The sequence below is a fragment of the Cuculus canorus genome, chromosome 5 (genome assembly GCF_017976375.1).
Source record: "Cuculus canorus isolate bCucCan1 chromosome 5, bCucCan1.pri, whole genome shotgun sequence".
NCBI classification, from domain to species: Eukaryota; Metazoa; Chordata; class Aves; order Cuculiformes; family Cuculidae; genus Cuculus; species Cuculus canorus.
This window is the reverse complement of record NC_071405.1, coordinates 2,372,914-2,395,829: the sequence shown is the minus strand read 5'-3', so window position 1 is coordinate 2,395,829 and position 22,916 is coordinate 2,372,914. Positions and strand designations below refer to the sequence as shown.

The window sequence follows — 22,916 nt, the reverse complement described above, 5'->3', positions numbered from 1 at the left end:
GTGAGGGGAGTCCATGGGAGCAAGGACACGGTCCTCTGGAACTTCTGCAGGAGGCCAGGAGGAGGAAATCCTCTGCAGGAGCCATCCGAAAAGAGCCAGTTTGTATGGCAGTGCCATCTTCTGCCCCAGCAGCTTTTACATTGCCCAGAGCAGTGGTGGCTGCCCCATCCCTGGAGGGGTTCCAGGCCAGGTTGGATGGGGCTTGGAGCCCCTGATCCAGTGGGAGGTGTCCCTGCCCGTGGCAGGGGGTGGGACTGGATGGGCTTTGAGGTCCCTTCCAACACAAACAGTTCCGTGATTCTACAGCAGAGCAACCTCGTGTTGTCTGAACTGTGCCCTTTCCCAAGAAAATGAAGTCAAGAACAGCTCGCGAGCATCAACATCAGCCTGGTGCTGCCCCAAAGGGCGGTCGCCATCTTTACTCAGCGGGTGGCGCCTGGGCCGCCATCTTGATTGCTCCTGCGCCTGCGCCGCGTCCGCCATCTTGATTGCTCCTGCGCCGCGTCCGCCATCTTGTTTGCTCCCCCGTTCGCGCCCTATCCGCCACCTTGTTTGCTCCCGTCCGCCCCTGCGCCGCGGCCGCCATCTTGTTTGGCGTCTCCAAGGCGACGAGGGCAGCCATGGCGGCGCCGTTCTCCGCGGGGCCGATCCGGTCCCCGCCGGAACCGCCGGAGCTGAGCGCCGAGGAGGCCGAGCGGCTGCAGCGGGCGTTCCGCGACCCGCAGTTCCAGGCGCTATTCGCCGAGTTCGCGGCGGAGCTGGCCGACCCCGCGCAGCGCTGTCTGTACGAGCAGGAGGTGGCGGCGCTGGAGCGGGAGCGCGGCGTGGAGTTGCGCTTCCTGCACCCCGCGGGCGGGTTCGTGCTGCTCACCAGCCAGGCCGGCTCCCGCCGCTGCTACATCAACGTGTGCAGCGACCCGGCCGTGGCGGCTCCGCAGGCCCGCCCCGAGCCCGGCGGCCGCCGCCTATCGCTGCCCTACGCGCTGCCGCCGGGCCGCGAGGAGCCGGGGCGCCGCCGCCGCCTCATCTACGACGTCGTGTTCCACCCGGCCGCCCTGCGCCTGGCCGCCCGCAGCGCCCGCTTCCGCCGCCTGCTCGCCCACACGGCCATGGATGCGGTGGAGCGGCACTGCGGGGTCAGCCTGGACCGCGCCAACGCCGCCGTGCTGAGAGGGACCCGCTACCGCGGCGTCCCGCAGGCCCACGCCATCCGCACCCCGCTGAGCCCCGACACTGCTGCCCCGGAGCCCCCTGACGTCGCCCAAGAGCCACCCGCCATCCGCACCCCAGTGCGTCCCAGTGCTGCTGCTCCAGAGCCGCCTGACATCGACCCAGAGCCGCCCGGTATCGACACCCCGCAGCACCCCGACACTGCTGCCCCGGAGCCACCTGCCAGCTGCACCCCGCTGCGCCCCAGCGCTGCTCCAGAGCCGCCTGACATCACCCTAGAGCCAGCCGGCACCCCGCTGCACCCCGACACTGCTGCCCCGGAGCCGCCCAGCATCCATACCCCGCCGCGCACCAGCGCTGCCCCAGAGCCGCCCGCCGCCCGCGCCCCGCCGCGCCCCAGCGCCTGCAGCGCGGAGCTGCCACCCCCCGCCGCCTCGCCGCGCCGCCCCGGCCCCACCACGCCGCGCTGGAGCATCGTGCACCGCTCCTACATGGACCTGCAAGACTACCAGTGCGGGCGGGCCGGCGGGGCGACGCGGCGGGAGCTGGAGGTGTCGGTGGAGCTGCCGCTGCTGCCCCGAGCCGCCGCGCTGGAGCTGGAGCTGCGCGGCCGTGAGCTGCTCCTGCGCTCCGCGCGTCCCGCCTACCGCCTGCAACTCCGCCTGCCCTGCCGCGTGGACGAGGACCGCGGCCGCGCCGTCTTCTGCAGGGAGAGCCGGCAGCTCCGCCTCACGCTGCCTCTGCTGCCGGGCGAGGACCGGGGGGAGCCCGGGGCGGAGCAGCGGGTGGAGCCCGAGCTCCGAGTGGAGCAGCGGGAGCCCGGGGCGGAGCAGCGGGAGGAGCCCGAGCTCCGAGTGGAGCCGCGGGAGCCCGGGGCGGAGCAGCGGGAGGAACCCGAGCTCCGAGTGGAGCAGCGGGAGCCCGGGGAGGAGCAGCGGAAGGAGCTCGAGCTCCGAGTGGAGCCGCGGGAGCCCGGGGAGGAGCAGCGGGAGGAGCCCGAGCTCCGAATGGAGCCGCGGGAGCCCGGGGCGGAGCAGCGGGAGGAGCCCGAGCTCGGAGTGGAGCAGCGGGAGCCCGGGGCGGAGCAGCGGGAGGAACCCGAGCTCGGAGTGGAGCCGCGGGAGCCCGGGGCGGAGCAGCGGGAGGAGCCCGAGCTCGGAGTGGAGCAGCGGGAGCCCGGGGCGGAGCAGCGGGAGGAGCCCGAGCTCCCAGCGCAGGAACTGAGCGGGGAGCGGGGCGGGGAGCCCGAGCTCGGAGCCGAGAGGCTCGAAGGGGAGCCCGAGCTCCGAGCAGAGGCGTTGGGGAGCGGCGGGGCGGTTCCGGCCGGTCGCCGCCCCGGTGCCGCCTCCCCCGTGTCCCCTGGGGCCATGGCGCTGCCGGTGTGCCCGCCCTTCCAGTGCCGGCAGGACGAAGCCTCGGTGGCGCTGGTGCTCCACGTGCCCGGCATCCAGCCCCAGAGCCTCCGCGGGGACGTGGGCACCAACCACTACTGCATCCGCTTCTCCAGCGGCGCGGGAGCCCATGCCCTGTTCCTCCGGTTCGCGCCCGCACACAGGTTGGCATCCCCCGAGACCAGCGTGAGCGTGTCCTCACACAACGCTGCCATCACGCTCGCCAAGGCCCCCGGCAGCACTGGACACTGGCAGAAGTTCTGCTTCGGCCTCGACGCCTCCTCTGCTTTGCAGGTAACGGCTTTGCAATGGCAGGGTTGGTGCTGTGCGCTTCCCAGAGTGCCACTGTGGTGCGTGACCTCTGCCGCTCTGTAGGAACGATGGCTCGGGGAGCTCTTGAGTTCAGAAGATCTTGGTAGGGATGGAGACTGCTTCCCACAGAGACCTTCTGCCAGATGTCAGTGCAACAACCTCGTTAGTGCAGTAACGAAGGTCACGTCACTGAGTTGACATCTTCATCCTTGGACCTCAAGTGACTTGGGTGCTTTTTTGATAAGGGAAATTGTGGTGAAGAGTGAAAGCAGAGCCTGAACTCTATCCTTAGTGTTGGCCTTTTAGGCCATGGAAATGGCTCATGCAGCCCCTTCACACAAAGGAAGGAGATGTTTAGAATAACCAGACAGAGACACATGCAGCCAGCGTCATGTAGCACTAGTGTATGTGGAGTGAGCTTACTGGTGTCTGTATTCCAGGACAGAACTCCCACTTACAGCCACGAGAACACCCAACCATAGCTGGGAATGGTTGATCTGTTGCTGTTCTGCTGAGCTGGTTCTTCATCTTCTCTTCCTGGCAGTCTGAATATCATAGAATCGTGGAATGTTTTGGGTCAGAAGGGACCTCAAAGCACAGCCAGATCCACCCCAGCCATGGGCAGGGACACCTCCCACTGGATCAGGGGCTCCAAGCCCCATCCAACCTGGCCTGGAACCCCTCCAGGGATGGGGCAGCCACCACTGCTCTGGGCAACCTGGGCCAGGGCCTCCCCACCCTCACAGGAGAACATTTCTTCCGAAGATCTCAATCTCCTCTCTTTCAGCTGAAAACTATTTCCCCTTGTCCTGTCAATATGATTCTAGAATATTATTCTAGTTGAGATGGTTTCTTATTTCATGGATGGTCAGGCAGGTGGAGTTTGGCACTCGTGCTGTGTCCAGCTGACAGTGCCTGCTGAGAACTGCAGTGTCCCTGTGAAGGGCTGCTCGCCTCAAGGCACTCATGTCAAGAAGCAGTCACACTAGTTTTGTGGAAAGCTATGTTTGGTAAGCTCAGAATTCTGTAGAATTACAGAATCATGGAATGGTTTGGGTCGGGAGGGATCTTAAAGCTCATCCTGTTCCAATCCCCCTGCCATGGGCAGGGACACCTCCCACTAGATTGAGGCAGCTCAATTCTTGTATAGCCTTTCATCCCTGTGATTTTGAGTTTGTCTTTACTTTAGACGATAAAATCCTTTGCCGATTGGGTCATGTACCATGGGGTTGCAAGTCCAGAAAACTGGCAGACTTAAAGTATCCCACCATCCACTGGCACAGTGGCTTCAAGTATCTTAATTGCTCTAACCCTGCAATTAGAAAACGCTGCATACATCTGAAAAGGAGGTCTTTATCCAATGAGTATTTGTGCATCTGGGCACTCACATATTGTTTGCCGTTTAGCAGGCTGCATACCTTTTCTGTAACAGCAGCTCCTCTGAAGGAGGAGCTGAGCCCTTTGGGTAAGTATTGAAGGTGATGGATTTATTGAAAACTACCCATGCTGAACTGCTGGATGTGCGTTTCCTTTGCTTCTCCCAGAGAAGGAACCTCCAAATCTTAGAATCATAGAATCGCTTGGTTGGAAAAGACCTTTGAGATCCTCGAGTCCAACCATACCTGTCTGCTACTAAACCAGATCCCTGAGCACCTCATCTCCCTGTCTTTTAAACCCCTCCAGGGATGTGGACTCCAGCACCTCCCTGGGCAGCCTCTGCCAGGGCCCGAGAACCCTTTCTGTGAAGAAATTCTTCCTGATGTCCAATCTGAACCTGCAGTGGTGCAGCTTGAGGCCATTCCCTCTCATCCTGTCACCCGTCACTTAGGCGAAGGGACCAGCACCCACCTCAGCACAATCTCCTTTCAGGCAGTTATAGACAGTGATGAGGTCTCCCCTCAGCCTTCTTTTCTCCAGGCTAAACAGCCCCAGGTCCCTCAGCCACCTCTCATAACCCTTGTTCTCCAGCCCCTTCCCCAGCTGTGTTCCCTTCTCTGGACACGCTCCAGCCCCTCAATGTCCTTCTTGGAGTGAGGGGCCAAAACTGAACCCAGGATTCGAGGTGTGTCCTCACCAGTGATGAGTCCAGGGGCACAGTCCCTTCCCTGCTCCTGCTGGCCACGCTCTGTCTGATCCAGGCCAAGATGCCGTTGGCCTTCTTGGCCGTTTGGGCCACTGATGGCAGTGTCTTTGCCAATAAGACCACAATGCATCCGGCGCTATTATTAATTGATGTCATCAAGTACTGGGTGCTGATGCAACATTAAATACACCATGATGAAACTACTGCCCATTTTCTGTGCAGGTGCAGAGGCACAGGACAGGGCCTACACACGTTTTAGCTGCTATTTCAGGTGGTCTGAATATCCGTCTCTTTCATCACACACTGTGGCATGAGACCATAGGCCTAAATGCAGGTTTTAAGGGAAAACAACAGCTTTCAGTGACTGTACATAGGGATATAGCTGAAAAATCAGTGTGGGGAGAGGAAATTCCGCTGCAGTGTCTCTTTAGTACTGCAATCAATGGACGTTTCTGCATGCTTTCATCTCAGTCTAATGATTGGAAGTGTTTGGTGTGTGTATTCATTACTATGACCGGGGGAAGATTTTGTGATTGGGTTGTTAAAAGGGCCTGAAGCAATGGTCAATATTACCTTGTTGTGAGTTAAACCATCTTTGAATGTGTAAAATGCATTATATATTGCAAAATGCTTTGGAAGGAGGAGGAGGTTTAGCATCAGTCACGAGCCTCCCTGCCATTCATTTACATAGTGCACTGAAAAAGATTGATTCCTTCTGCATTTTGGTCCTTTTGGATCCCGGGCCTGCAAAGTGAAGCAGCTGGAATCATCTGAAGTCATTTGTTCTGTTTGCTCTCTTTTTAAGTGTGCTGTTTCCCAGAAGTGCCTGTGCCAACGCCGAGAGCTGCATTCGCTCAGAGTGAAGTGAGAAAAATGAATATTTAATTAGAGCTACTATTCCGTGCTGTCTTCTATCCATTAACTGTTTGCTCCTGGTAGCTTCTCTCCTACTTAGGTTGATTTCTTCAATTTGTCTGCTGCCATCTCTGATGTTTTTCTGCTTTGAATCTCTTTTCTGTGAGTCAGAGATATAGTTCCTGCATGCAGATCTGCAAGGACTTACAGCAGTCATAGAAGAGTGTTTTAGGAACGTACACAGTAGCAGCACCCTGTTTCATCCCTTTGGGAGCTTCTCGTGGGCCAGGCAAGCAGGAATCTTATCCTGCGCCTCCCAGTAATGCTCCTGTCTGATTCTTTGTAATCACAGAATCATGGAATCTTCAGGGTTGGAAAAGACCTCTAGGCTCATCCTGTCCAACCATCAGCCCAGCCCCACCATGCCTGCTAAACCACTTCCCCAAGTGTAACATCTACGCCACCTCCAGGGATGGAGACTCCACTTCCCTGGGCAGCCTTTTCCAATGCTTCTCCACTTTTTCAGGAAAGAATGTTTTCCTAATATCCAGTCTAACCCCCCCACCTTTGCAACTTGAGGCCATTTCCTCTCATCCCATCACTTGTTACTTGGGAGAAGAGCCCAGCATCCACCTCACCACAACATCCTTTCCGGGAGCTGCAGACAGTGATAAGGTCTCCCCTCAGCCTCCCCTTCTCCAGGCTAAACAACCCCAGGTCCTTCAGCTGCTCCTATAACCCCTGTGTTCCAGCCCCTTCCCCAACTCCTGCTCCTGCTGGCCACACCATGGCTGATCCAAGCCAGGATGTCGTTGGCCTTCTTGCCCACCTGGGCCACTGCTGGCTCATGTTCAGCCACTGTCAACAAACATCCACAGCTCCTTCTCCAGGCAGCTTTCCATCCTCTCTTCCCCAAGCCTGGGGCTGCACAGGGTTGTTGTGACCCAACTGCGGGACCTGGCACTTGGATTGTTGAACCTCACACAATTTACCTTGGCCCATTGATAGCTTTATCTTTTCTCCTGCAGCAGCAGTGCCAGAGGGTTGTGTGTGGCAGAAGAAGAGGCTGGTGTTTTTATAGATATGAAATTCCTGTTCTGCTCTCTTCTGGAAAGCTGCTTCTCACTGGAGCCAAAGGTTTTCTGTGTTATTTCAAGGAATGGTTTCCTCAGTGGTTGCTACTGTACCCTGGTCCGTAATTGTCTCCCATTAACTTGCCCAACAGCCAGGAAAATCATAGAATCGCAGGATAGTTTGGGTTGGAAGGGACCTTAAAGATCATCTAGTTCTAACCCCCCTGCCATGGGCAGGGACATCCCACTGGCTCAGTCTGCCCAAGGCCCCATCCAACCTGGCCTTGAACACCTCCAGGGATGGGACAGCCACCACTTCCCTGGGCAACCTGTTCCAGTGTGTCACCACTCTCATAGTGAAGAAATTCTTCCTAATGTCTAGTCTAAAAGGTATTGTGATGATTGTTCACTGCATGTGCAGAATGTCTCGTTAGCAGCCGCATCCCTGGACTGGGATGTGGTGGGATGTGTATCTCTTGGTTCCGATTGCCTGTGCGCCTCTGCCCAGAGCAGCACGTACGATGGTGGTGCCAGTAATTGCACGACCCTGCCTCATGTGCTTATGATGTTCCTTTTATCACAAAGGTCTGATACGGATATCGGTAGAAGAATGAGTTGAGCTTTTCCTTAGGACACCATTCTTGAAGCAGAATATCAAGGACTGCTTTTCCTTTTTGTAGTTGGATACATTTGAATCCCTGTGCTGAAAGATTATATATTTAGAGCTCACTTTCCATAGATGAATTCCCACCCCAGCAAGTGGTTATTTCGAGCAAGTTGTCACAGTGCAGCAGTCCTCCCCGGACTTTAACTGTGCCATAGTGACTGTTCCTCCATTTGGTTGCTCCTGGTGTTCCTTTGGTTTCACAGCTTTCTTGGTGGCTCTCTGCTGACTCTCAGCTCCAGCTCCTTCCAGTGGTTCAGCCATTGCTTCTCTTTCTCTCCAGGTAGTTTCACTCCTTGGTTAAACCACGACATCCGCACTCTTGCGGTGGTGAGCAGACACCCTAGGAAAATAAAGGTCCTGTAAGTTTGGCCTTTGTGGACCAGGGACACATATTTCAGGTGATTAAAAGTGGTCTTCTGTCACTGGCCATGTGCTTGGACCACACGGTGTTGGTCTTTCTGCAGGGATCGCTCCAGGCCCTGCTTTCCCATGGGAATAGAGACTCATGACCTAAGAAAGTTGCCCAGCTTCCCCGCTGTCGGAATCGCTGTTGGCTCTTTGCCTTGAAGGACCAGCTGCAGGCTGTGCTTCCGCTGTTGCACTTCATCGCAGCTCACCCACTTCTGCCTTTGGCACAAGGGTGGGGAGGCCCTGGCCCAGGTTGCCCAGAGCAGTGGTGGCTGCCCCATCCCTGGAGGGGTTCCAGGCCAGGTTGGATGGGGCTTGGAGCCCCTGATCCAGCAGGAGGTGTCCCTGCCCATGGCAGGGGGTGGGACTGGATGGGCTTTAAGGTCCTTTCCAACCTAAGGCATTCCAGGATTCTGTGATTCTCTCTTCCATTTGTGAAATCCTGGGAGCTCAGGCCTGGGAAGCTCCTGCATCAGAGCGTTCCTCTTCATTTTGAGACAGCAGAGCCTGGGGACTGAATGCTGAAAGAAGAATGAGAGAGTTAAATAACCATTAATAAAATTTGTAAGCCTGCCAGGCGGGGTTTCCGAGAACAACGTGTCCCAGAATGTCCTGGTTTACAGCAGGGCTGGAGTTGGGCAATTACTGAAATGGTGCCTTCGTAAAGCACCGTATTGGAATGTCTCCTGGGGTTGAATGCTCAATTCTGAACAGAAATACAAACCGCTTTTCTTTATCTGAGGCTTGGAGGCTCGGTTGTACTCGCATGTGAAACATGTTTGGTGGATAATCAGTTCTGCCTGCAGTTTTGGGGTCATATGTCGTTTTCATGTGATTAGAAAAGGGTTAGTTAAAGGAATAATTCCCATTCATGCTGATCCACACCCTTCCTGCCCTTCTCAGTGGACTGGAATGACTTTGTTCAGAGGATGTGTGCTCGCTGTCCTGGTCAGCACTTCCCTCTCGAGCTTTCCTCTTCCCTCACTGCAGTCAGCCCATCCCTTTTGTGATACAAGCCCATGTGTCTTGACATGGTTTTTAACATTTACAGTATGAAAAATAGGATACTAAACATTCCTGGTGAGTTCACTATATGAATCGAGCATCAGTTTCGCCGTTGGTGAGGATTATTTAACACAGGTACCTAAAAGGGAATCGCACAGTGATACAAAAGCTTTGTTTAACTTCTGTGTCAACGCTGATGCTTTCACAGAGACTATTTTAGGCGGGTGTGTTACTGAGCATAAAAAAAGAGGTGTGATTTCTCTGCTCGGCACAGCCACAGAGCCTTGGGAAGATCCTTTGGAAGCTGTTACTTCTCTTTCCTTCAGAAAGCAGCCAGTAGGTAACACCGAGGCCCTGTGACCTCTGCTTGCCGCATGCTCCGACTGCCACGTGTTGTTTCCTAACTGCTGGACTTGGGCGTTCTGCTTTGGCAGCAGGTATGCTGCGCACAGGAGTGTAAGATACGTTGATGTTTTAAGCCTGTGCCACCTCTCAGTTGGTTTTCTCTGTGCCAGGGAGCTGCGTGGGTGCTGCGATGTGCTCACAAGTCCAAACAGAGGTGCTGGATCTCTGCCGGCAGGGACAGCCCGGTGAGCTGTGCCACTGCAGCTCTTCTTCCCCAGCTATTCTGAGTTGTTACACGCTCTCTTTGGAAGTCAGGGTTATGATTCTCAACTCCAAAGCTACTCTAAAGCGTTAATGCAACAATTAGGGGTCACTTCTTGGAAGGTGATACTAGAAACTAGGACTGTTGTGCTTAATCCTACAACAGTTTATTTTTGGTTCAGTTAATTTGGTACTTGGCATTTCAGGACTCCCAGCAAGTTTTTTGGGAGGTCAGAGTAGGACAGAAAAGGAGAACAGAACAAACTGATTGTTTGATTTGGATTGGTTTTTTTTCCAAAGTAATTCCTTTCCCAAACGACATTAAGAAACCTAATGAGATTGCTTCTGCTGTAGAACAAACTAATTTTTGAATAGCCTTTAATTGGTAGCTGCATTGTGGGAATAACGTACTGCACAAAACAGTTGTTGTAGGAAGCATTATTAACCTACCAATGAAGCTCTCAAAAGCTTCTTCTGAGCTGTGTAATCTTTGCAGTCACAATTACCATACAAAAGCTTTTGCCCCTACTACAGATACAACCACTACAGGTTGGATGGGCCTTGGGCAGCCTGATTTAGTGAGATGTCCCCACCCATGGCAGGGGGGTTGGAACTAGATGATCTTTAAGGTCCCTTCCAACCCAAACTATCCTATGATACTATAATACTGTGATACTATGATACTACTTTCAGGCTACAGCTGGATCGATGGGCTGTGACCAACGGGATGAGGTCCAACCAGGCCAAGTGCCTGGTCCTGCATGTGGATCACCACAAACCTGTGCAGCTCCAGGCTTGGGGAAGAGTGGCTGGAAAGGTGCCTGGAGGAGAAGGACATGCGGGTGGTGGTTGACAGTTGCTGAACATGAGCCAGCAGTGGCCCAGGTGGCCAAGAAGGCCAATGGCATCTTGGCCTGGATCAGAAACAGCGTGGCCAGTAAGACCAAGGAGGTGATTCTGCCCCTGCACTTGGCGCTGGTGAGACCACAGGTCAAATCCTGGGTTCAGTTTGGGACCCCTCATTCCAAGAAGGACATTGAGGGGCTGTAGCACGTCCAGAGAAGAAAACAAAGATAAGGAAGGGGCTGGAGAACAAGGGTTATGAGAGGCGGCTGAAGGACCTGGGGCTGTTTAGTCTGGAGAAGAGGGGGCTGAGGGGAGACCTCATCACTGTCTACAACTGCCTGAAAGGAGGTTGTGGTGAGGTGGGCGCTGGGCTCTTCTCCCAGGTGACAGGCAGTAGGACGAGAGGGAATGGCCTCAAGCTGCATCACCGCAGGTTCAGATTGGACATCAGGAAAAATTTCTTCACAGAAGGGGTCCTCAGGCCCTGGCAGAGGCTGCCCAGGGAGGTGATGGAGTCCCCAATCCCTGGAGAGGTTTAAAAGACGGGGAGATGAGGTGCTCAGGGATCTGGTTTAGTAGTGGACAGGTGCGGTTGGACTCGATGATCTCAAAGGTCTTTTCCAACCAAGCAATTCTATGAATCACCAAAACTGGGAGCTTTGAATCCTCACGTCGAGCTGATTTGCAGTGGGACCCTGCAATCCAAGAGTCCAGGAAACCCATAGATCCGAGTCCCTTTCCATCTTGGCATGAACTTCTCATTACAGAAGACATGCAAATAATTTAGACCTGAAATCTGTCCCAATTTTAAAGGTGTTCCATCCTGCGTGGGAGGTAACTCTGGATGGTGCCTGGCTGCGAGCTCGGGTAAAGTAAAGCAGTACAAACAATGAGTGCGAAGGACAACAGTGGGGACCTGCTCTGTGCTGTCAGTGCTGACTGATACGGAACAGCTTTGAATGATGAAATGCTCTGAAAACCACAGTCATTCCTGCTAATGTTTGTGTTAATTTGGTCTCAGTTTAGTCACAGGGAGAAAGGAATGTCTACCTGACAGCAGATGACAGCATGTGTGAGGAAAAACAAATCTAATTCCGAGTTGCTAAGAGAGAATCATAAATATCAGAAAATAAATTCTTTAAACCGAAGGCTTATAGAATCACAGAAGGGTTTCATTTGGAAAAGGCCTTTAAGATCATTGAGTCCAACAATTATTCTATAGGGGCATTGGAATGATTCACAGATGTTTGTCCTCTGCTGCTTTTCCAAGCCAGAGCAAACAGGCTTTAAAACAAATTCCTGAATCATTTTTTCAAGGTCTGTGCTTTGATAACATCTGCAGTAACGTAAGTGCCGTGGCACGCTCTCGCTGTGAATGCAAAGTCTGAATTACAGCGGCTGGCTGGCAAAGCAGGCTAATGATAATCATTATACTGATAAACCCAACACTGCGTGTGTGCACACCACAAGGGACCGTGATTTATGGCAGGCACTCAGGTAGCAAAGTGATAATGGTGTAAACACAGATTGGGAATGTAAGCGTGGTGCTCCGGGAAGGTGGCGTTGAACTGGTCTGAAACCTGGGGAAATTGGTTTGTAGTAATTAGCCAAACCAATAGGAACATCATCACAAGCGGTTACTTTTATCCTCCTGGAAAGCACTGATTGGCAAACCTTCCTTTTGGTTTCAGGGGTTCTGTAGCAGTATTTTCTGTTAAGAAAATAATTCATTTTGCTTTTAATCGGGGAAAAACAACTTCAGGAAGATTTATGGGGTTTGTTGGCAAAGTGCAACTTGTCCTTGCGCTAAGGAGGAACGGCTGTCACGCCCTTCACAGAGCCGTGGTTCCCGGGCAGTGTGGGCTCTCACAGTTTCAATACAGAGAGCTCTCAACCTCGCGTTCTCTCCTAAGGTGCTCCTGTTCTTCTTCCTTGTCTCTCTGCTTTGGTGTGTGTACACTGTCTCCTGCTGTTCCTCTCTAGAGGTGTCCAAGGCCAGGTAGGATGGGGCTTGGAGCCCCTGATCCAGGGGGAGGTGTCCCTGCCCATGGCAGGGGGTGGAACTGGATGGGCTTTGAGGTCCCTTCCAACCCAAACCATTCCATGATTCTATAATTTGTAACGTTTAGACCTAACAGAAAGCTTTTCATTACCTATTGGCGTTTCAAGTGTCTCTCATCTTTCGATTCCTGTTCCTGAGATTCCTTTTTATTGTCACGCTGGTCAGGTACCAACTTTGTTGTGAGCACAAATGCACAGTAAGAGAGTGTATTTGCAGATTTATGCTTTAACTGGACAAAACACAGGGAAAGGAGATTATTTTCCCCATTTTATGTAGGAAAAATAGAGGCAAAGAGGCATCTCCTGTCACAGTAGTCTGGGAGAAAGCAGAGAATCGAAGGAAGGTTGCTGAGCCCCCAAGCCCACGGTGGTTCTTTTCCCAAGCAGGGTGTGAGATGTGGAGATCTTGTAGCGGTTATTTTAAGGAAAAGCAGTAACAAACAGTGGTGTCTTTTTTTATCCACATTCAAATCACAAGTCTCTAGCTTTTAGGAAAAATGTTCTTGCTCTTAAAATGAAATCGCAGGGAATGAAGGAGCGAAGGTGTCTGCTAAAGGTGACTTAGATTTGCCAGCTGGGTGAGGAGAGTTGTGCTGGAGGAGAGGATGCTTTGCTGCCCTTACCTCTAGGGAGGGGCTGAACCACCACGGTGCTGGGCAGCGGGCTGAAAACCCCACAGGAGGGGAGTTGAGCTGCTCTGTCTGGGATGCGTGGGCAAAGCGACGCTGACAGAGGTGGGAATGTGCCTCCTGTGATGCCCAGTGATGTGGTTTGTGAGCTCGTGGAAGGTTCGATGCTGGTGTCTGTGCTCCCTGCCTCATTTCTTTACCCTGACACCTTCTCTGGAACCCTGCAGAACATTCCTACAAGGCTGAAGCTCCAGCTGGGCCCCTCTCTGGCAGGCAGAAAGGATCAGCACAAGGCAATAAGCACTGAGCTTCATATACAGAAGTGCAAGATGTGTGTGTGTTACAGGAGAGTTTTCTTTTGCTGCAGTTTAATCTTTCCAAAAACCATTTCAGCATCCGATGCTGGATGTTTGCCTGGATTTTAATCTTCCTATAGAGAAAATGAGTTCAGTCCTCTTGTTTTGAAAGCCAGCAATAGGTATGTTGTGACTTTCCATATTGTGCTTTCTAATTCATATAGTGAAACAACAGGGCACTGTTGGATTTGTCCCCCTACAGGATCTGTTTCTGAGGTGACAGTTGAATTTTGTGCCTTAGATACCACGCGGCATCTGGGTGTGCATAAGGCTGCATCCACGGGGGGCCAGGAATGTGCAGAGTTGCCTTTTTGCTTCTCAGTACGCAACATGTCAGTGATAATTGGATTTAACTTCCATTGGGTTAACAAAAGCGTAGAGCTGGCCCGAAACATTTAAAAGTATGGCTTAAAGTAGAAGGTTTGCAACTTTCCCCTGCTATTTCCCATTAAAGAGTTCATCATTATACAAAAAAGGTAATTCACAGAACACAGAATCATGGAATGGTTTGGGTTGGAAGGGACCTCAAAGCCCATCCAGTCTCACCCCCTGCCATGGGCAGGGACACCTCCCTCTGGATCAGGGGCTCCAAGCCCCATCCAACCTGGCCTGGAACCCCTCCAGGGATGGGGCAGCCACCACTGCTCTGGGCAACCTGGGCCAGAGCCTCACCATGCTCATCGTGAAAAATTTCTTCCTAATGTCTCATCTAAATCTTCCTCCTTCCAATTTAAAGCCATCCCCCTTTGTCGTATGACTCCAGGCCCTTGTAAGAAGCCCCTCCCCAGCTTTCCTGGAGCCCCTTTCAGCACTGGAAGCTGCTCTAAGGTCTCCCCAGAGCCTTCTCTTTTCCAGGCTGAACAACCCCAACTCTCTCAGCCTGTCCTCATAGAACATAAGAACACAGAACATAAGAACTGTCCTCTAGGTTAGAGCATTTCTACTGTGCCAACATCTGTCGTTACCCACAGCCTACAGCAGATGATTCGTGAAGAACACAAGGACACGGAAGGCTCTGTAGTTCTTATGAAACAGCCCCTCCGGGTTGTATTTTAGGACCTTTAATTCCCTGGAACTGATTTAAATCTTAAAACCTGTAGCAACATGTTTCACGTTATTTCTGAACTGTGTATGAACAAAACCTGTCCTGGACCGTGTTCATTAACTGTTTCTTCCTCCTGATGTTCATGCTCGCCTGACTGGAGACCTGAGAAGCATGGGTGATGGGTGTGAAATGGGTACAGGCATGCATGTTTCGTAGCATCGGCTTTAGGAGGTCTGATCTGGGAGTGTGAGAGTTCGGAGATCCTGCAGTGAGGGTCCAAGGAGGTGTTTGTGTTTCCTTAAAGTAAGAAATAAGTAAGTAAAAGCATAACTCCTTCCTGATGTTGAGACAGGTGAGGACGGTGGAGCGGTGTTGATGCAAATCATTCTTCAGAGGGAGTCCAAATCTGTGTATTATCATATACTGAAAGAGAGAGAATGTGTGTCTTTTATCAGTGTGTGTGATGCAGAACCAAACGTTAAACCAAAATGAGCTGATCGCTGGTCTTCGTTTCCCATCGTTAGGTCTGAATGTCTGACTGAGAATCTCTCTCTATCAAGATGCTATGTGAAACCGGCTTTGTGAAGCAGTCCTGGCTCTGTTTGGAGTTAGATTCTTGCTCCGGTGTTGCTGAAGCACAGTATGAAAAGAACATAACCTCCTCTTTTTTTCTCCTTAGGAAAGATTGTTTGTCAGTGAAGAAAACGTTGATGGATTTCTAGACGCTGTTTCATGCCCTTCCTCTTGCTCCCAATCAGCACTGGAAAGTCAGCCATTAATTGAAGTGCTTGATGTTACTGAGGACAGAATTCAAATCAGGTTGAAGGTAAGGATTTCCCTGGCAGTGGTACATATTGCTGACTGATTTATGTGCCGCAGCAAGATCTTATCAGCTCTGACCAGAATGGCTTTGTTCCTGTTTTGTCTTGATAGAGCAGGGAAGCCTGTGGAGTAGGGTGTGTTTGCAAGTATAAACATCAGTTTTAAGAAACACAGGTTCACGTTCGTGCTGTTTAATGTGACCAAGGGATTGAAAGCTCTTATGATTCATTGGGAAGATGGAGAACAGTGATACAATCATTAAGGACAGTGCTTTCTCCTTGCAGGAATTCAGCATGGCACGCATGCACTACATCTCTCACTGGGATTAAGACAAAAAAAATGACTAATTACCTACCTAGTGACCCTTATTCAGAGGGACCCCAGGTGCTTTCAGGGCAGACCTGATGCCAACATGCCACAAGCAAACCATGGCAGATGTCATCAGAACAAAGCCAGAATAAGGGATTGAATAATCCACGTCCTTCACATACCCGAGTGTTTGGGCTCAGGTAGCGGAGCCCATGGTTAAAGATGCACAGACACTTTCGCAGGCATTTATTCCAGAAGAGAACTTCCCTGGTGGGACTCAGGGTCAGGAGGGAGTGGAGAGGCAAAGAACCTGGCTGGGGGTGGGAATGAGAAAGAGCTCCTTAGGATGGGCAGAGGCTGCTCGGTCACGGCACCGCTTCCCCCTCTCTGCCTTGTCACACAGACAGAGAAAACCTGGAGGATTTTGCCTGCAAATAACTGGGCCTCATTATCTTTATTCGGTCCAAGTGTTCAAACACTCAGGGCTTTCCTGTTGTGTAGATGATTAAACATGGGACCATTCCTCTTCAGCACTGGTCTCAAACTTGCTGCTTGTGCTTTAAGATCTCATTCAGGCTGCCCTTCTCCCTCAGTCACCCGCTCTGTGTACAGGGCTGTTGTTTCTGAGTCTGCCGCAGGACTGGGATGGCAGGAGATGGAGAACACACAACGTTAGTTTTGTAGAGAGGAAAATGTGAGGTAGAGCCCACAAATCCACTGGGGTTTCTTGGTAGACGCCAAGAAAATCCATTTAACTTTCCCCATTTCTTTTAAGAAAGGATAATAGACAGGGACAATCAGGTTACCTCTGCGACCATAAAGCTGAGGCTGCAGATGCAGTTAATGTGTCACAGCTTCTTGGAAGGCAACACCCACGTGGGAGAATCATCCCGTGCCGAGAAGGACTCACGGGAGTTTCTTTCCTCACTCGCTGGAGTGAGCAGTGGGTTTGGGGTCAAAAAGGGTTGGGCGTGTGAGAGCGTGACTCAGTCTTTGAATCCATGAATCCAGCTGCTCCTGGAAAGCTGCCCGCCTGATCCTGGCTGCCCGCTGCTAGGGACATCCAAGTGACCGCTGATTTTCGCTAAAGCAGTCAGTAGCTACTGGTGAAATGGTGTAACTGCTGTTAGACAGCGATAGGTCGCAGTTCCCTCTCTCCTGCGGCAACCCGCAGCGATTCCCGGGCTGACTCACCTGGGTCGATTGAGAGAGACAGCTCGCTCCCAGTTACACCTTTCCAATACTCCAGCATGGTAATTTCCCTAACTGCAAGGTTAAAACACACCTCTCGCAATGAGAGTTTGGAGTTGCGGCTGGTTTGTGGCCCCTGAGTTCGGGAGAACAGCCTGGGTGTGGTGCCTCGCCCGCCTCCCCACTGTTCATTGCAAGAGAGGCTGCGACCGCTTGGCCGCTGCCCAGCAGCGCGTCCTGTTGTGGAGGAAACCCTCGGGAGGCAAACTGCCTCCCTGCCACTCATTCCCACGCGCCGTACAAGACCAGGAAAACCTCAGTGCAGGACTGACTTGGCTTTTCGGAAGTAGAGGTTGGAGAAACAAGTGTCTTGGCCTGTCTTTGACAGCAGTTTTGTGTATCCAAGCTGTTTCAACTATAAAACAGTCTGTTTGTTTTCTTGACAGCCGCAGGAAGCAGCCCGTTCCGAACGGGATGGGAAAGAAGAAACGCTCAGCAGCACAGGAGGGGATCAGGCTGAAGAGACAAAGGGCAGCTGCCCCCAAACAAAGGCAGAAACACACAGTCCCACAGCTGACACAGCCGAAGGAGAGCGCGCTACAGAAACCAACAGGACTTCCATGTCTCTCGCAGCAGCTGAAACAATAGGAGAAGTAGGTTTTAGTTCACACCATTGTGTGCAGAAGGAACCTTCTGACAATAATTCAGCCATTCCTGGCAAATCGGGGAGAAAGGAACTGGATTTAGAAAGTGCTGTCACAGGAGATGGAGGGGCCGTGGCCACAGAGTCTGAAAACCAAGCAGGCCTTGAGATGGTGGGTCTGGCAAAAGCAGGAGGGGAGGAGGCGGCTGCGCTCGCAGGGTCGGCACAGGGAAACAGCGACAGCTCCGGCAGCAGAGCAGCCTCCCTGGTGCTCCAAGAAGTGAACACGGAGGATGGGAGTGTGCGGATCATCCGGGACCATGTCACGTGCTGCCCCATTGTGTTTCAGAATCCTTTGCTGTATGAATTGGACTAGTTTAGTTGTTCAGGGTTTGGTTCTGTTGGTTGGTGCTCACTGTGACTTCCACACGTGGATTTGCAGCTTCAGGGCTAAAAGGCGAAGCCAGTTCCTACTGGAACTGTTCTGTTTACACACTGGCGTTGAACTCTTAGGTTATTAATGGTTTTGAAGTTAACGGATCTGAGTTTTCTCATCACCTGTATGGGTTGAAGTAGTTTTACTTACAAGAAAGAAGCAGCTGAAGGTGAATCCGAGCTTCTGGAAGGAAAATACATCTTTATTGTTTACATAACTTTCCCAGTCTCTCGCTACATCGCAGGGAGCATGTGTCTTTCTCCCTGGATCCGCTGGGTTTGGTCCACCTATCCATCATTTCTCAAACCCTTCATTTTGTGCTCACTGCAGGATTAGACTTACACTGATTCTTAGCAATCAAACGAACTTTCTAATTACAGAGGGAAGTTCTAATTAGTCTCCTAAAAATAATTAACATTTATACCATGTATTCCATCCCAGTACATTACTTCAGCACACGGCATCCACACCCTCCTCCCCCCCCATCTGCCAAACAAACAATAAAAACATTCTCTCTCATTGCACATCTACGTATTTCCAGTTTATAAAATGGATTCGCTTTATCCAGATGAGATTTGCTTTTCAGAAACAGTTCCCTGCTTGTCACGATGACCAAAAGAACACATCTAATAATAATAGGACTTTCAGTTCCCTTTCTCTCTGATTCTGAAATAACTTCTGTTTGCCTTTGGAGTTGTACAAGCCACAAGTGCTTTAGAATAAAGTTAAATTTGACTTCTTTCACAGCTGCTCTGGAACTGCTCTCTGTTAAACGCCAGCGCCTGCAGCCTAAGCTTTACTTTTGTCAGCTCGGTGCAGCTGCGGCTGCCGAAAGCCTCTGCCCGGCGGCAGGAGGGCGCGCGGTTTGCTGGGTGAAGCCCTGATATTCCTGCTCCCAAGGTCTGGTTTAGTGGACAGGGACAGTTGTACTCAATGGTCTCCAAGGTCTTTTCCAACCGAGCAATCCTATGATTCTAAACAGAACTCTGCCGGCTCTGTCCCAGCTGTGTGGCTCCCATGGGAGCGATCGAAGCGCCGGGCACACGTGTGGCTTTGCCAGCGCAGCCCTGACTTTGTGAAACTGAGAATGTGGCAAGTGCCAGAGCTGGTACCAAATCGTGGTGGTTAAATTACCCTGGAGGGAAAAGGGCATCCTCTTGCCATCAAAATAAACTCCTGCTGACACCGCAGAGAATTTCACAACCCTCAGTGCTCTCAAACCGCTACTAACAGATGCATTCACACCCATAAAGCGGGTGACAAACAGCGGGGCGAGAAGAGCCTCGCCGTGCACCGTTCCATCGCAAATAACAGTTGCAGCAAGAGTTCTGCAAGTCCTAAACCAGCCCTATTATCTGAAATTCAGCAAATGAAGCTGTTTTTCTCTTCCTAAACCGCTGGTACAGAATCCACCTCTTAACACCTCACGCCTGTCCCCTCTGACACGATTCTTTCCACAAAAAGCTGCTTGTGAGCTACTACCAGTTGTAGTGGCCACCACAGCGCTCGGCCTGTTAGACTTGAAGCCGTTGATGTTAACGAACGGCTCTGCTCACTCCCATTGCCCAGCACTGTTTCCCTCCGGTCGCGTTGCACAGCTGACTAATTTGGGAGTGAGCTCTTTTTTTTTCCTCTTGGATCCAAACAAAAGCAGCGTCGCACCACGTGTTTGTCACTCCATTCTACTTCAATTAGCGAGCATCATTAAAAATCTAATGAAGTTAAATGCACACAACTCAAACAGGTGCTGGCACGTGCTCAGCCCTCGGGATTAAGGATAAGACCCTCCCCACCCCTGATTTGCTTTCTAGCAACACGGAACGACATTGCCTTTTTGTGAGAACCAAGAACTTCTGGTTGTACAAAACAACTGAACTTTATTTCGGCAGAACTAAAAAAAAAATCATATATTTATTTATCTACATTGTAGTAAAAACAATGATATTTTGTTTTGTTTTTTTCCTTCATATATTCATCAAGACATCGCAATCAAACCAAGTCAGGCACAAGGTGACCCCCGGTGGGACGGGATGTGCCAGTACCACTGGCTCCCACCGGAGCTGGGGAGAGCTTGATCCCCTCGCTCGCTGCCCACCACCCCGATGGGGCAAAACCCCCGCACCGGAGCACGCAGACACCGGAAAAGATACGCTTGAAGACAAGTTTTGTCCTCCTCCCAGTAAACGCAGCGATGCTGACTTTCCAAAGGGGCTGAGCAAGGAACCCATTTCCAGACTGTGGCTGCCGAAGATGAAAGATTACTATTTTTTGGGACACCTTTTACAAGAATGTTTATTCATATTAAAGCAGAAACCAACTCATAAATGCTCGTGATACAGGCGTGTGCCTGTAAAAGACAGGAGGGGACAACTCAAAAAAGGGGGCAAAAAAAAGGCTGCGAGAAGGCTCCTCACTGAAGTCTGCGGTAACTTTTACAGAGTTCGTGGTCCCTGATGTCTCCCCACCCTCCATTTTTGACGTGAGGGGAGAGCGGTGCCATGGAGTACCTTTTACTGACAGTCATCGTCTCGGGGAACAGGTACTGTTGGTTGCTGTTCAAGAGAGAGTCGATTTTGGCACTCTGGGTGGACGGTCTGCAGGATTTCTTGTGGTGCATGCCACAGTCCCCCGTGTGGAAAATCCTGGGGATTTCGGGAACCAGCACTTTCCAGAACTTTGGAAGACAAGAGACAGTCAAGTGCTGCAGAGTCCAGTCCCAGTTGTAGTCATCGTAGGTGCAGAAGGCGTCCGTGCACTCGATGAGCTTCTGGTAGGTGTCTCTGCTGAAGGCCATGCCCATGTTGTGCTCGGTGGACTTCCACGTCTTCATCTCCACCTTGTCGGCGCGGCCGGCGAAGCTGCCCCGGATGGGGCTGTAGGTGCCGAGCGAGACGATCTGGCACTCGGGGCACTCGCTCTCGCGTAACGCCCACAGCTTTTTGAGGACGTGGTAGAAATCCGGCGCCAGGTAGTGATCCTCCTCCAAGAAGAGGATGGGTCCCGCGTGCTCCCGCAGCGCCCGCACCCGCTCCCACACGAAGTGGAGCTTCCACCACCAGTGGTGCTTGGTCTGGGAGAAGCGCGCCTCGCGGTAGTGCCCGAACGAGTCGGGATACTCGGCGTTGAGGCAACCCAAGCGCAAAGCGGCCGCTTTGCCCACGTCGCGCGGACAGTCGCGGGGGTCGTGGCCCGGGAATTCTCCGGGGTACAGCTGGACGCTGAAGGGGAAGAAGATCTGGAGGACGGCGCAGAAGTCCACGCGGGCCACCAGGCGGTTGAGCTCCTCGGACCACAGGTCGTGGCTGAGCACCAGCAGCACGTTCTCCACGCCCGCCGCCCTGCGCAGCGACTCCAGCAGCAGCCGCAGGTGCTCGGCGCGCTCGTGGACCTGCACCACCAGGGCGAGCTCGGGGGGGAGCCGCGCCGCGCCCCGCACCGCCTGGTCGAAATTCAGCCGGTACACCAGCGAGCGGTACCGCAGCGTCGCGTTCTCCCCGTCCCAGGCCGACGAGGCAACCGAGGCGTTACCGGCGGGGCGGCGCGGGGCTTCGCTGCCGGCGGGGGGCGCGTCCCCGGGGCTGCCCGAGGGCTGCGGCCGCTTCCTCCCTCCGCCGCCGCCTCCGCCGCCTCCTCCTCCTCCTCCTCCTCCTCCCCACAGCGCCAGAGCGCACAGGGCGAGCGCCGAGGCCACCAACAACACTTTGCGCTTGTAAATCCGCAGCCGCATCCTCTCCCGGCGGCGGCGGCGGCCGCCCCGCTCCTTCCTCCCTCCCCTCCGCCGCCACCTCCTCCTCCTCCTCCTCCTCCTCGCGCTGAGCCTCCCGCGCCTCCCCCGCCCCGGCCACGCCCACCGCGCCCTTGGACACGCCCACCCGCCCGGAGGCGCCTCGCGATTGGCGCGCGCGGCGGTCCATCCTGGCGCCCCGCGCGGCGATTGGCTGCCTCAGCCCTCCATCATCCCGCCCGCGCCCCGCGATTGTCCCGCGCGCCGCAATCCCCGCGGGGGGGGCCGCGCGCAGCCGCCATCGCCCCCACAGGCGCGGGGGGAGAAAGCCGTGAGCGGGAGGGGGAGGTTCGAATCGTGGGGTTTGCCCAGAATTGACCTTATAGAATCGTAGAATCTTAGAATCATGGAATGGTTTCGGTCGGAAGGGACCTCAAAGCCCATCCAGTGCCACCCCCTGCCATGGGCAGGGACACCTCCCACTGGATCAGGGGCTCCAAGTCCCATCCAACCTGGCCTGGAACCCCTCCAGGGATGGGGCAGCCACCACTGCTCTGGGCACCCTGGGCCAGGGCCTCCCCACCCTCAGTGTGGAGAAATTCCTCCTTATGCCCAGCCTAAATCTGCCCCTCTCCAGTTTATACCCACTGCCCCGCGTCCCATCCCCACAAGCCTTTGTGAACAGCCCCTCTCCAGCACTCCTGGAGCCCATTCAGGTACTGGAAGGTCGCTGTAAAATCTCCTCGGAGCCTTCTCCAGGCTAAACAACCCCAACTCTCTCAGCCTGTCCTCATAGCAGAGGTGCTCCAGCCCTTGGATCATCTTCGTGGCCTCCTCTGGACCCGTTCCAACAGCTCCATCTCCTTCTTATGTTGAGGATTCCAGAGCTGGATGCAATCCTCCAGGTGGGGTCTCCCCACAGCGGAGCAGAGGGGCAGAATCCCCTCCCTCCCTGCTGGTCCCACTGCTTTGGATGCAGCCCAGGACATGGTTGGTTTCTGGGCTGCGAGCGCACATTCCCGGCTCATGTTGAGCTTCTCACCCCCCACCACCCCAAGTCCTTCTCCTCAGGGCTGCTCTCAGTCACATCATCCTCAGCCTGTACTGAAACCGCAGATTGCCCCAGCCCAGGAGTAGGACCTTGCACTTGGCCTTGTTGAACCCCACGAGGTTCGCACAGCCCCAGTTCTCCAGCCTGTCCAAGTCCCTCTGGATGATATCTGTCATCAAAAAAACTGTGTTGCATTAGTTCTATTCAATGCCTTTATCAATGACCTGGATGGA

General features: G+C 53.2%; 2 protein-coding genes across 2 annotated transcripts; one reads left to right on the top strand and one right to left on the bottom strand.

Moving 5' to 3' along the window:
- The first annotated feature begins 603 nt into the window (after positions 1-603).
- Positions 604-19,636, top strand: DNAAF2 (dynein axonemal assembly factor 2). Its single transcript, XM_054067093.1, has 3 exons — positions 604-2,855; positions 15,187-15,333; positions 17,276-19,636. The coding sequence occupies exons 1-3, from the start codon at positions 621-623 to the stop codon at positions 17,846-17,848; spliced, it is 2,955 nt and encodes a 984-aa protein (XP_053923068.1). The 5' UTR covers positions 604-620; the 3' UTR covers positions 17,849-19,636.
- A 221-nt stretch (positions 19,637-19,857) lies between these two features.
- MGAT2 (alpha-1,6-mannosyl-glycoprotein 2-beta-N-acetylglucosaminyltransferase) lies at positions 19,858-21,671 on the bottom strand. The gene has a single exon (XM_009558813.2). It carries the CDS (start codon positions 21,633-21,635, stop codon positions 20,319-20,321), a length of 1,317 nt encoding a protein of 438 aa, XP_009557108.2. The 5' UTR covers positions 21,636-21,671; the 3' UTR covers positions 19,858-20,318.
- Between the last annotated feature and the right edge of the window lie 1,245 nt (positions 21,672-22,916).

Coding starts and splice junctions, on each gene's coding strand:
- DNAAF2 (XM_054067093.1), top strand. CDS start 621: ATGGCGGCGCCGTTCTCCGCGGGGCCGATCCGGTCCCCGCCGGAACCG. Junction 2,856..15,186: donor ACGCCTCCTCTGCTTTGCAG/GTAACGGCTTTG, acceptor TTTTCTCCTTAG/GAAAGATTGTTTGTCAGTGA. Junction 15,334..17,275: donor GAATTCAAATCAGGTTGAAG/GTAAGGATTTCC, acceptor TTTTCTTGACAG/CCGCAGGAAGCAGCCCGTTC.
- MGAT2 (XM_009558813.2), bottom strand. CDS start 21,635: ATGCGGCTGCGGATTTACAAGCGCAAAGTGTTGTTGGTGGCCTCGGCG.